Source organism: Erpetoichthys calabaricus, chromosome 11 (assembly GCF_900747795.2).
Source record: "Erpetoichthys calabaricus chromosome 11, fErpCal1.3, whole genome shotgun sequence".
Taxonomy (NCBI): Eukaryota; Metazoa; Chordata; class Cladistia; order Polypteriformes; family Polypteridae; genus Erpetoichthys; species Erpetoichthys calabaricus.
The window spans coordinates 105232048-105245524 of record NC_041404.2 but is presented as its reverse complement, the minus strand read 5'-3'; the positions used below and the strand labels follow the sequence as shown (position 1 = coordinate 105245524).

Here is a 13477-nt window from a genome sequence, read left to right as displayed (position 1 = left end):
CTAATGCTTTACACAAGGCTGGATCTGCCATCTAGGTAACCTTGTGAATACTGTGAAAGCTGTTTAATATACTTTACTAAAATTCAGTTTAAGAATACTGACTCAGGCAGAGATATTGAAATTAATGGATTTGTCTGAATGGCAAGACAGGAACTCAGCATCTGGTAAACAGATGGCTGGAGAGTTTTGCCTATAAAATATATTAATAAAAGATGGTGTAATATTATCACTGTGAAGGAGCGCACCAGTATACTGAATAATGGTGCTTGAAGTTTATCATCATGTCATAATTCAGCTGTAGCTGAAATGATTTTTAAATCTATCCAGACCTAGGAACCAAATGACCTGGTTCATTCAGACTTATAATGGGGAATTTCACTTTATTGTCACTCTACCATTTGTATGTGAAAACTGATACTAGAGGAAACAACAAACTGGACAAATATTAAGAAACTATCTCTGGTGCTTATCTTGTTGCAAAAAGCAGATGTGGGAAGTTGAGCACATTATGATCCACTTACTATCAAAATACAAGCAGAAACTGAAACATGAGCCCTATCTTAGTGAGGACATGTAGTTTCACCTGGAAAGCATTAGGGAAAGAGGCCTTATTTTAGGAGTATATTATAGACCACCCAATACAGACAGTAATTTCAACACACATCTTTTTTAGTAATATCAAAAAGGCAAATTTACAGGAGGACATTATAGTCATGGGGGATTTTTTATAAGTAATCAGTGAGTGTTTTTTAACAAGTATGTTGAAGCACCAACGCGAGGTGAAGCTTGTCTGGATTTGTTATTTTGTAATATTTAAGATAAAATTGAAGATGTAGAGGTGATTGAACCACTAGGGTCAAGTGAACATAATGTAATAAAGTTCTCTGTGTTTTGTAAGAGTGTGGATGCAAAGACTAAAATTGTTAAGTTTAACTTTGGTAGGGCAAATTTTGAGCAGATCGGTCAAAGTCTAAGGAGGATAGATCGGGATAAGCTTTTAAGTGTTGAGACAGTTGAGGAGCAGTGGAACAGGTTTAAAAACCTAATCAGAACTGGCCGATGTTAAGAATGGTTTTCCACAGGGATCAGTGTTAGGGCTGCTGCTATTTTTAATATATATAAATGATTTAGATAGAAATATAAGTAACAAGCTGGTTAAGTTAGCAGGTGATACCAAGATAGGAGGTTTGGCAGATAATCTGGAATCTGTTAAATTCTTACAGAAGGACTTAGACAGCATACAGGCTATGGTAGCTTTGTGTCAGATGAAATTTAATGTCAATGTAAAGTATTACACAAAGGAAGTACAGAATGTTAGATTTGAATACACAATGGGAGTTTTGAAAATCGAGAGTACACCTTATGAGAAGGATTTAGGATTGATAGTGGTCATAATGCTATCAACTTTCCGACAGTGTTCAGAAGCCATTAAGAAGGCAAACAGAATGTTAAGTTATATAGCACAATGTGTGGAGTACAAGTCCAAGGAGGTTAAGCTTAAGCTTTATAACACACTGCTGTGGCCTCATCTGGAGTACTATGTGCAGTTTTGGTTTCCAGACTATGTAAAGGACATAGCAGTGCTAGAAAAGGTCAAGAGAAGAGCAACAAGGCTGATTCCAGCGTTAAAAGAAAGATATGAAGTTATGAAGAAAGATTAAAATAGCTGAGCCTTTTCAGTTTAAGCAAACGAAGATTAAGAGGAGGCATGATTGAAATGTTTAAAATTATGAAGGGAATTAGTTCAGTGGATCGAGACTGTTATTTTAAAATGAGTCTATCAAGAACAAGGGGACACAGTTGGAAACTTCTTAAGAGTAAATTTCTCACAAACATTAGGAAGTTTTTCTTTACACAGTGTGAAAGAAAAATTAACTGCTTGCAAACTACTTAGGTTTAATAGTTGACAAAGCCGTTTTGCTATAACGGCAGGTTATTCATATAGGCGTCTGTCATAAGACAGGGTGCAGTAAGCTGACCAAGGACAATTTCCAGTTTCTTAGGAATGCATCTATTTGACACAGGAAAGATGACCTTTCCTTCTTTAGGATCTATCTGATCAGTGAAAAAAAATAAGAGCAGATGGCCCATTAGCGTACTAAAACAAAATGCTTAAGTAAACAATTATATGTTTATTTTTAAGAAATAAGGCGAAGGTGGAGGAAGAAGAAATTATAAAAAGCCAATAGAAAAAAATTTAATTTTGCTCTTCTGCCTTGCAACGTAGAATCCAGGTACTCATCTGTGACTGAATAAAAATCTAATTGATTGAACTTGTCCTGTCTTCCTCTAGGTTTTTTTTTTCTTCCACAACAGAGAACCATAGACACTTGGAATAAGCTACCATGTAGCCTGGTAGACAGTAAGACTTTAGGGACTTTCAAAACTAGACTGGATGTTTTTTAGAAGAATTAGCGAGCTTTGTTGGGCTGAATGACCTGTTCTCATCTAGATTGTCATAATGTTATGATATTCTAATAAAAAATATACCTTAGAGAAAACACAGCACTGTAGCAAAGAGAGCAGAGCAGACAAACAAGAGTGTTTCTCCTGCACTGACTGAGCTATTCTGGCATCTTCACAGACAATACATATGGCTACACAACACTGTCATTAAATACTGTATATAAAACTCTATGCATCAAAGATTATTTAGGAGGAAACTGTCAAGGTGCACTGAAATAGTAAGCCAGGGCTCACAAAAATATAAAAGCACTGCTTTTATAGAAGAAAAGCAGGTTTTATAGTGAAAAATGGGAAAGTCAATTAAGGAAAGTAAAATAATGTATAGGGTTGAAAATCAAGAGGTGCATGGTTTAATAATAACAATGCAAGTCAATTCTGAAAAGATCTGAAAAATGAATGCAGGTTTCTAAAAAAGGTGTGACCTTTCCAGTAGATAAAGACTGCAAGGTGATAAATAACCTTGCAGAGAAAAAAGCAAGTTGCCACTGTCATGGGCGGCTGGGTGCCAGCCGGGACGCCTATATAGCGGCTCTGCCAGGAGAGGACAACCGCCCTGGTTGCTATGGGGGTCATGGGAACCGAGCTGGGAAGCTCAACCCTATAGGGGCCCGTGGCAACCGCCAGGGGGCTTGTTCTGGATGCTGAAGCCCTGGAAGCCAGCACTTCCACCACACCAGGAAGTGCTGGCGGAAGGTATTCCAGGGTCACCCAGAGTGCTTCCTGTTGCTCAGCCGGCACTTCTGCCACACCAGGAAGTGCCGGCGGATGTTCATCAAGGGGCACCTGGAGCATATCTGGGGCAACATAAAAGAGGCCGCCTTCCAACAGTTGGGAGCTGGTGTCGGGAGGAAGGAGACAAGGCTTGGGAGGTTGGAGAGAAGGCAGCCTGAAGAGGAGCATTGGAAGACTCAGCAAGAGAGGTGTTTGGTGCTGGAAGCACTGTGTGCTGTGCAGGACTTGGGACTTTTACTTGTAAATAGTGTAAATAAATTGTGTGTGGTGGACTTAAGACAGTGTCTGTCTGTCTGTGGTTGGGCTGGCTTTCACACCAATGTTACCTATATAATGAATCATTTCTGTTTATGAGTAATGAATGACATCGGATTCAGATTTACTTAATGGGATTAAAATATCTGAAAATAACTGACAATTATAATTGCAGAGTTAACAGAACTAAAAGGCCTCTGTATGACATAGGAATCATTTAAGGAATTACTCTTCTTATAGAACAATCAGCTTTTTTCTATGCAGTTATGTGGATTTAGGAAAAACAACATATAAAAAACAGGATTAATAATGCCATAACAATCCCCTCATCAATCTATCTTGTAAAGCTATCTGTTTAAATTGGTGTAATATTTGCAAACAGTGTCTTTTAGTGGTTATGGACTTGGACTATGACCCACCAGGAAAACAAACACATAATTTAACTCGTCAAAAGTCATAGTCTAAGCCAACTTTATTGTCATGTTAACCATATACAAGTATACAGATAGACGAAATTGTGAAGCTCAGGGTCCACAGTGTAACAACATGAAGTGCAAATAATAAATTAAAAATAGAATTAAAATTAAAAATTAAAATTTTAAACTAAAACACAAACAAGACAAGACATTGTGAAAAGACAAGACAAAGAAGTAGCAACAATATTGATGTGTAGTAAGCAATACGAACATTGATGCAATGTATGATATTTGCAATCTAGAAACATAAATATAGTCAATAGATTTGTAATTTAATACATAAATAATAAATAATAGATATAGATAATACAGAAATTATCAGTGTATGATAATAGTTGTTTAAAACATGTGTAAACAATGACAGGTCAGAATGTTTCACAGCAGAAAGGATATCAAGAGTGTCAAAAATTTAAAGGTCAGTATGAGATTTTCAGTTCTTTTCTACATGCACACTCGTCTTTGCAGGAAAGTGTTTTTAGAGGTGGTTGAGGCAGTGTGGAAGATCCCAGGGGGCAGCACGGTGTTAAGGAGTCTGACAACTTGGGGGTAAAAACTATCCTGCAGCCTGGAAGATCTGGCTTAGATGCTGCAGTATCTTCTCTTGGATGGCAGAAGTGTGAAAAGTCCATGTGAGGGTGTAATGGGTCCTGCACAATGCTGCAGGCCTTGAGGACGCTGCGTTTGTAAAATATGTCCTTTAGTGAATCGAGAGGCACCCCAATAATGTTCTCTGCTGTCTTCACTATCCTTTGCAGGCACTTGCGGTCGTATATGTTGCAGTTGCCATACCAGACAGTGATGCAGCTGGTCAGAACACTCTCAATGGTGTCTCTGTAGAACATGGTGAGGATGGAAGGGGGAAGACTTGCTCACTTCAACCGCCTCAGGAAGTGTAGTTTCTGCTGGGCTTTCTTGATTAGTGATCAGGTGTTATGTGTCCATGTAAGTTCCTCAGTTATGCGCATACCGAGGAACTTGGTACTCCTAACAGTCTCCACATCTAAACCGTTGATGCTGAGTGGGATGTGGGCAGGATGTGATTTTCTGAAGTCCCCGATTATCTCTTTTTTCTTGTCGACATTGAGAGATAGATTGTTGTCTTCACAACATGCAGACAGCCGTTCCACCTCATCTCTGTATGCTGTTTCATCATCCCTGCTTATCAGTCCCAGCACCGTCGTATCATCTGCAAACTTAATGATGAGGTTGGTGTTGTGCATGGCTGTGCAGTCGTGAGTCAGCAGGGTGAAGAGCAGTGGACTAAGCACACAGCCCTGCAGCACTCAAGTGCTCAGTGTGGTGATGCTGGAAATGTTGCAGCCCATCCAAACTGACTGGGGCCTCTCTGTCAAGAAGTCCAGGATCCAATTGCAGAGAGTGATGTTCAGGCCCAACTTGCTCAGTTTTACAACCAGCTTTTGAGGGATGATTGTGTTGAAGGCGGAGCTAAAGTCTATGACTAGCATCCTGACATATGTGTCTTTTTATCCAGATGTGTCAGGGAGAGGTAAATGGAAGAACATATGGCATCCTCAGTTGACCTGTTTGAGCGGTATGCAAACTGAAGAGGGTCAAGGGTGGCAGGGAGATTAGTCTTTATGTGTGACATGACTAACCTTTTGAGGCACTTCATGATGATTGGCATGAGTGCAACTGGTCGGTAGTCATTCAAGCATGTCACTGATGACTTCTTCGGCACTGGTATGATGGTGGTCGACTTCAAGCATGCTGGCACTGACGACTTGCTCAGAGATGTGTTGAAGATTTCTGTGAGAACACATTCTTTGAGCACACAACCAGGTTTGTTGTCAGGTCCTGCAGCCTTGCGTGGATTGACTCTGGATAGAGTCCTCTTCACATCAGTTATGGAGAGACAGAGTACCTGGTCAGTGCAGGGAGGTGTTGCTTTTCTCGCAGGTTCTTTGTTCTGCGCCTCAAACCGTGCAAAGAAGTTGTTCAGCTCATCTGGTAGGGAGGCATCACCATCGCTGCTGTGTGGGTTGGGCTTGTAGTTTGTAATTGTCTGAACACCCTGCCACATACGACATGTGTCTCTGGTGCTGCTGAAGTGTTTGTTAATCCTTTGGGCAGTGGCCCACTTAGCTTTCCTTATAGAGTGAGACAGGTTGAAGGCTGCATTTCTGGTCTTCAGCAGCTTGTGCACTTCTCTCGTCATCCAGGGCATTTGGTTGGCTCTTGTGGTAACATCCTTGGTAACAGTAACATCCTCTATGCATTTGGAGATGTAGCCAGTCACAGAGTCTGTGTACTCCTTCAGATTGATGGACTCACCATCCATAGAGCCTCCCTGAAAATGTCCCAGTCTGTCAATTCGAAGCAGTCTTGGAGAGTTGAAACAGCACCAACCTGCCACACTCTGATGTTTTTGCGGGCTGGTTTAGTGCGCTTCAGCAAGGACTTGTATGCAGGAACCATAAACACGCTGATATGGTCTGAATAGCCAAGGTGGGGTGGGGTAGGGCCTTGTAGGCGTCAGGAGCGCTTGTATAAACATTGTCCAGACAGCTTCCCCCTCTAGTAGCAAAGTTCACATTCTGGAAGAATTTTGGGAGAACTGACTTCAAGTTGGCATGATTGAAGTATCCCGCAATAATGAAAAATGCCTCGGGGTGCGTCATTTGCAGTTTGCTGATGATCTCATAGAGTTCTGCTAGTACCTGGATAGCATTTGCGCTAGGCGGGAGGTAGACGGCAACCACCAGCATGCAACTGTATTCCCTCGGCAGGTAAAAAGGAGGCACCTTACCGATAAAACCTCTAACAGTGTCGCACGACTAAGGCAGCATTCGTACACCACTCTCTGTTCACATAAACACACAGTCCCCCCGCGGGTCTTACCGGACTAAGAGGTGTCTCTGTCTGCTCGGAAGATGGTCAGTCCATCTAGCTGGATGGCCGAGTCTGCAATGTTTTCCTGGAGCCATGTCTCAGTGAAAATAAAGATGCAACAGTCGCTCATTTTCCACTGCTTGGCCCGCTGCAGCTTTATGTAATCCAGCTTGTTGTCTAGCGATCGGACGTTCGCGAGCAGAAAGGCTGGTATCACAGGTCTAGTGGAGTTAGTTTTTAGCCTTGTGCTAACACCGCCGCATTTCCCTCGTTTCTGCTTCCAATCGCTACGCTTGCATTTCTGCCAGTTCAGCTTCTCAGGCTGCCGAAGTAAGCAAAGGCTGTGGACTGTCTCTGTCACCTCGCTGGATATTTCAGCGCAGTTTCTTAGGAAATCGAGCAGGATTTGCGAGCAAATCTATGTCTGCGTACCACAATCAGTTAAATCTACTTCTTTTCTTATACTATTTGAGCTCTGTAAGCTGAAGCCTGCATAGGCACCACCATCTTGTTAATCTTGCTAAACTTGCCTGTGCTTCAGTTGTAAAAATATGTACATTTTATGATAGTTAAGCATCTGTTAGCACACTGAGGTAGTGTTAAACTTTAAACAGAGTTTGAGTTTGCTTACCTTGTGTGGACTATAAGTGGCTGGCCAAAAAGATTAACATATTGTCACACATACACTCCTATGGATTATCCTCTGGGCTCTTCTGAAGTACATACTTCCACTCTGAGTTGAGTGGGTGTGCTAGTGCTAGGCATATCTTCTCCTTTTCCTTCCACAGTGCAGAGAAGAAGCCCATTTATGGCAATTGACTTTGTCCCTCCCAGTTTCCCTGTCACATATTCCATGGTTTCTAGAAGGAGGCATCATTTAATATCAAAGTGGACTACAGGACAGAGCTCCTTCCCACTGAGTCTATCCTAGGCTTATTAACCAAGTGAAAAGTTTCCTCATGATGACCATACTTTTTTGTTTGTTTAACACCATCAAGCACTTTTTTTTGTTAGATTTTCACCTTATTAAATGGGGACAACTGGGTATTTTCTCTTTGTGGACCTACATTTTCTTTCCAATGACCATAAGTGACGTAGTTAGAATTATGGCAAATCAGGTGAACCTGGTTGAAGAAATCCACCAACTCATAGAACAGGTGAATCAATTTCAAGTCCAGCAAGCAGAGCTGCTGGACACCAATGCATGCCATAACACTGTACAAGCCATACATGTTGTGTGTGTCCAAGGGCCTGCACAGTTGTTTGGCTTAATGCGGGCCCAGGATGATATGGAAACATACTTGTTTATCTTTGTGCAGACTGCCTCCAGCCGGCTGTGGCCTCAACATGAGTAGGCACACCTTCTTGCAACTTTCTTTTCTGGTGAAGTTCAGAGGACCTATTACGATCTAGAGGAACCAATTATTACATCCTGATTTGGGAGATCTTCATATGCAATGGCCTGTCCTCCTCCTGTCAGGCACAGGCACTAGGTCTGGAGGACACACAGCTGAAAATATTGTTGATATGGTGACAATGGACTATCTGATCCACACCCTCTCTGAACATCTAGTCTGTCAAGTTAGGAGACAACCTTGGATGGACATGCAGAGCCTAGTCAAGATCATTGAGTGTCACCTCACTGCCAGTCAGATGGAATGACCAGAGAAGTGAAGGAAGGGACGAGCTGGCAGAGCCCCACATTCCGAGGGCAAAGCAAATTCCTGGAGATGTGATCAAACCCCCCTCACAGCTCTGCTGCTACCGGTGTGGTGAACCTAGACACACTGTCATTAATTGCCCCCTCATGGAAGACATGATGGAATGTGGTTGAGCAATGTAAGAAACTGCCCAGTGGCCATATTTAACCTTCTCACCCTTCCATTTTCAGGCCAAGTATGAACAAATGAACACCCAGTTCTCAGGTGTACCTTACCATTTTCTGTTGTATCTTGGTCCAAGGGCAATTGTGTCAACAGCGTGTGGTGGTGCTCCTGAGGCCATTTTATGCTCTGATCCTGGGCCAGGACTGGCCACAGGTCAAACCCGACAGGTATCAATGGTGTCTAAATGTTGAGACAAGCTCATCTCTGGATGACAACCACCATGTAAATGAATAGGTAAATGCATGGCTACCCTGTATGAAGAGGCAGATCTCTGAGCCAACGAGGATGGCACCAGGTCAGATTAATCCGCTCCCATGACTCTTGACCCCTCTCTATCAGTAGAAGCCACACCTTATCTGCTTGCCTCACTGCAACTTCAGTTTTATTATTTGCCCTCTTCCTTTAAATGCGTGCAATGAAATGATGACTTCCTGAATTTTGCAAGGAATGCAGTAACCTCAGTAGGTGGTCACCCCACCTCTAATTTCATACCATCTTGGCTTCACTTTCACTTTATCCTGACCGATATCTGTTATAAAGGGTGGTCCAAGGGGAGATCCAGAGCCTACTCCTCTTCCCACGTTGATAGGGAGATTTGTGACCTGGCCCATGCCCACATATTAGAAACATATCTTGGGGTGGAAAAAACCTTGTAGCGCATCACAGCATGCTTCTATTGGTCTAGTGTGTACACAGAGGTGTTGCGCTTTTGTAGGTCTTGTCTGGATTGCCAACTAACCCAAATTCCTGGGAAGGACTCTGCATTCCTTGTACCCTTGCCTATAATTGATATTCCCTTTGAGTTGATCGGTCTTGAGATCATTGCCCCACTCAAACCCTCTGCAAGGGGGCATATGTTTATCCTCATCCTTCTGAACTACGCCAGCTGATGTCCAGAGGCTATACCCCTGTGGGTGGTTAAATCTAAGACTATTGCCCTGGAACTTGTAGGGGCCTTTTCATGACTCAACTACTTAGTGTACTAGCCCAACAGAAGAGAGCAGGTCTAATGCATTAACCTGCTGAAGCCTTGTTATGACCGTACAAACAACACAGAAGCAATTATTCCTACTATCACACTAACTGCTAACACCGAACAGCTGAACTTTGGGGAGACCCATAGCCCCCTGCTGAGAAAGGAACTGGGAGCCATCATTTCCTCTGTCACTGACATCACGGACCTTAAGCCGATCCGCACACTGCCCATACTGCCTCCCAGAGGACAAGCAGGTAGAGGTAGAGGTAGAGCTTGAAATACAACACATGCTGGACCTCAGAGTCATAGATGCAAGTAATAGCCTGTGGTCCAGTCCTATTGTGTTAGTCCCCAAACCCGACGGCAGCTAGCGTTATCTATAATGACTTCTGTCACCTCAATCAAGTTTTCTGTTTCAATGCCTACCCCATGCAAAGGGTTGATGACCTCCGGGAGTTTCTGTGAGCTGCCCGGTACCTGTCCACCCTTGATATGACAAAAGGCTATTGGCAAATTTCCCTGACAGACTCTGAGAAGGATAAAAATGTGTTCAGCAACCCCTAGCAGCCACTGGGAGCATCATTTTCTTCCATTCAGGCTGCATGGAACCCCAGCACTCTTTTATTGTCTGGTGGACAGAGTGATCTAACCTTACAATGCCTATAGTGCTGTCTATCTGGATGATAATGATATATATTACATCACCTGAAAGAAGTATTTGCAACACATTTTGAATGTCCTAAATGCCATACCGGCCTCTAGATCATTCCCAAGAAGTGCTATTTCTGGTTGACTGAGGCAAAATATATATGTGGTGGTCAGAGGTTGGTTCTAACCCCAGGGGTCCATAGATGCCGCCATTATGTGAATTTCCCCTTGGGATTAATAAAGTATCTATCTATCTATCTATCTATCTATCTATCTATCTATCTATCTATCTATCTATCTATCTATCTATCTATCTATCTATCTATCTATCTATCTATCTATCTATCTATCTATCTATCTATTAGTGAGTGGCCCCAGTTGAAATGACAGTTTTAAGCTTTCTTAGATTTAGTGGGGTATTATTGCTGGTTTGTTCTCCATTTTTCAGAGCAGGCCATGCCTTTGATGGAATTGAGGAGGAAGGCTCCCAACACAGTGTTATGGAACATCCAAACTGAGACTGCATTATGTGACCTGAAGAGAGTGCTGATGTCAGCTCCTGTATTAAGTGGTCCAAACTTTTCCCTGACCTTTTATCTCCAGACCGATGCATAGAACACCAGCCTAGGAGCCATGTTAAGTTGAACACTTCGTTATGAACCTCAGCTGGAAACTGCTGGATTGGGAGATGATGTCTGTCATGTGAGGGATAGCCAGGAACCTTACCCAGGTGTGATACCCACAGAGTAGAAGGACCAGAGGAGATACTGTACATAGGGAATTGTCTCCCCTGGATCGCTAGATGGCAGCCCCCTGGGTTGCAGTATCCCCATGGATTCCCACAGGGCATCATTGGAACTATTGTTCTTTTTCTCAGCCCTGTTGTGTTCCGTGTTTGCCCGCAGGGGGACTAGAGAACCCTACTTGGTCTGGCTCCAGCATAACCTGGAAGCTTGTTTGTTTGTTTAATACTATTGAGTGCTTGTTTTTACAGGATTTATACCTTATGAAATGGGGATGACTGGGTTGGTGCCCCAATATTTTATCATTGTGGATCCACAGTTCCTTTTAACGACCACAATACATATTTATACTCAAATATGGCATTTTTGCTACAGCCTCATACTTGACTGTTACTAGCTTGTAAATCCAGATGAGAATCAACTTTTCAGTATACTATGAGTTTGATGTGTGTCTGTAAATACAGCTCATGTGCTTCACTTTACACTTCTCCTGGTGTCCTGGGCAGTTTCTTCCACAGTAATAAGCTGCTAATTTTTTCCTTGGTTATCATTTGAACAAGAAGGCACATAAGCCTTGAATAAAGTGGAGCTCTTTGAGGCGGAGCTCTTTGAGGCGGAGCTCTTTGAGGCACAAACACTATGGGAGCCAGATATGGTCCAAGAAGATCTTACTCTTTTAGGAAGTCAGACATTGCTCCCTTTATGAACGCTTTATGAAAGTGGGAGTAACAAATTAAATCATGTCTCCTGGAAAACTCTATTAATCAACCCTGTACTACTTTCTCAAACTCAATTTTGGTTATGCCCTCATATGATTTCTATTTGAAAGTGTTTCTTTCTGTTTAGCTGATTGATGACTTCAAAAATGTACTCTTACCTTGCTCATTTTATGAAACATGGTAATGAAAGACAAGGCAAAAAAGAGAATAAGCAGCAGAACTCTTTTTCTTGTTGGACAGTGTTGTAGCATATTTGCCACAGTGCTGCTGATGGCAGCTTTTGGGGAAATTAGATGTTCTCCATCCATTTGAACTGTCAAAAACAAAATAAAAACATTTAAACAATATCAATACATTCTTTCACCAGTGATTTGCTAAATTACCTTAAAGATTTAATTTATTTCATGACATTTTTAAAAGATAACAGAAACATGATAACTTTTTAAAATTAAATATTAGAACACTAATTACAAAATGGTACTTAGTCATAATAGATTGGCAGCAAACAGGACAATCTTTCTATAGAGGCTTTCATGACTAACATCATTCTACCATTATTTGAAATGGTACATACAACATAGAGAAATAGATCTTTTGAACTCCACAGCACGTATAGACGTAACAGAGTAAGTAACAAATGTGTAATCTTGGGAATCCTTCTATGCACTTCTCCTTTCAAACTCCCAACCAGTTCAACTAATGTGATGTGTATATATATATATATATATATATATAATTTATATATATATATATATATATAATTTATATATATATACAGTATATACAGTATATCATTCATATGGAACTTTTGTGGTTATCGTGTGTGTGTATGTGTATATTTATATATATGTATGTATGTGTGTGTTAATCTTAAGGTGTGAGAATAGACCAACCTAGTAATGAACCTAGTGAGTACACTTATCCCTTAAGAAAATAAGTAAAGGGTGAGTAGAGAGGAATATCACGATAATACACACACACACACACACACACGCACACAACGCATTCCAAAAAAGTTGGGACATGGCTGTTTATGGCCAGTAATTAAGTAAAATAATTAAATAATAATGTTATTTCAAACAGGTGATGCCAACAGGTGATTGTAATCATGATTTGGAACAAAAGCAGTATGTAAGAAAGGCAGAGTCTGAGCAAAGATGGGCAGAGGATCTCCAGTTTATCAACAGATGCATGAGAAAATAATTGAATTATTTCAGTGTGTAAATGGTGCTAGCCTAAGCTGAACACCCATGATCTCCAATTCCTCAGAAGACACTGTATCAAGAACCATCACTTATTAATATAATCACATGGGCAAGGTGGATTACATTGGCAAACCTTTGCCAAGCACTACAATACGGAGTTGCATTCACAAATGCCACTAAAAACTTTACTGTGCAAAAATGTAGCGTTATATTAACCATGTCCAGACTTCTCTGGGCTTGGAGGCATCTGGGAAGGACCATCACTCAGCAGAAATGTGTATTGTGGTCAGATGAATCAGTAGTCCAGATCTTTTTTAAATGGATGCTGCATGCTCCTGACCAAAGACAAAAAGGACTGCTAACTGTTATTAAACAAGTCCAAAAGCCAGGGTCTGTCATGGTTGTGTCAGTGCCCTTGGCGAAGGTAATTTATACTTCCATGATGGCAAGGCCGTTTTAACAGCTTCATAGGCCCCTGGGCAAAGTAGAGCACTGGGACCCCTGTTTTAATAGCAAAACAG

The 13477-nt window shown here is 41.6% G+C and overlaps 1 protein-coding gene across 1 annotated transcript in view; it reads right to left on the bottom strand.

The window, feature by feature from the left end:
• The window catches only part of LOC114660780 (NXPE family member 2-like), a 79058-nt gene extending 67000 nt beyond the window's left edge, over positions 1-12058 (bottom strand). The window contains exon 1 of the mRNA XM_028813671.2: positions 11910-12058. Within this exon, the coding sequence (XP_028669504.1) occupies positions 11910-12002 (93 nt within the window). The 5' untranslated portion in view covers positions 12003-12058. The remainder of the gene's footprint in view (positions 1-11909) is intronic.
• Between the last annotated feature and the right edge of the window lie 1419 nt (positions 12059-13477).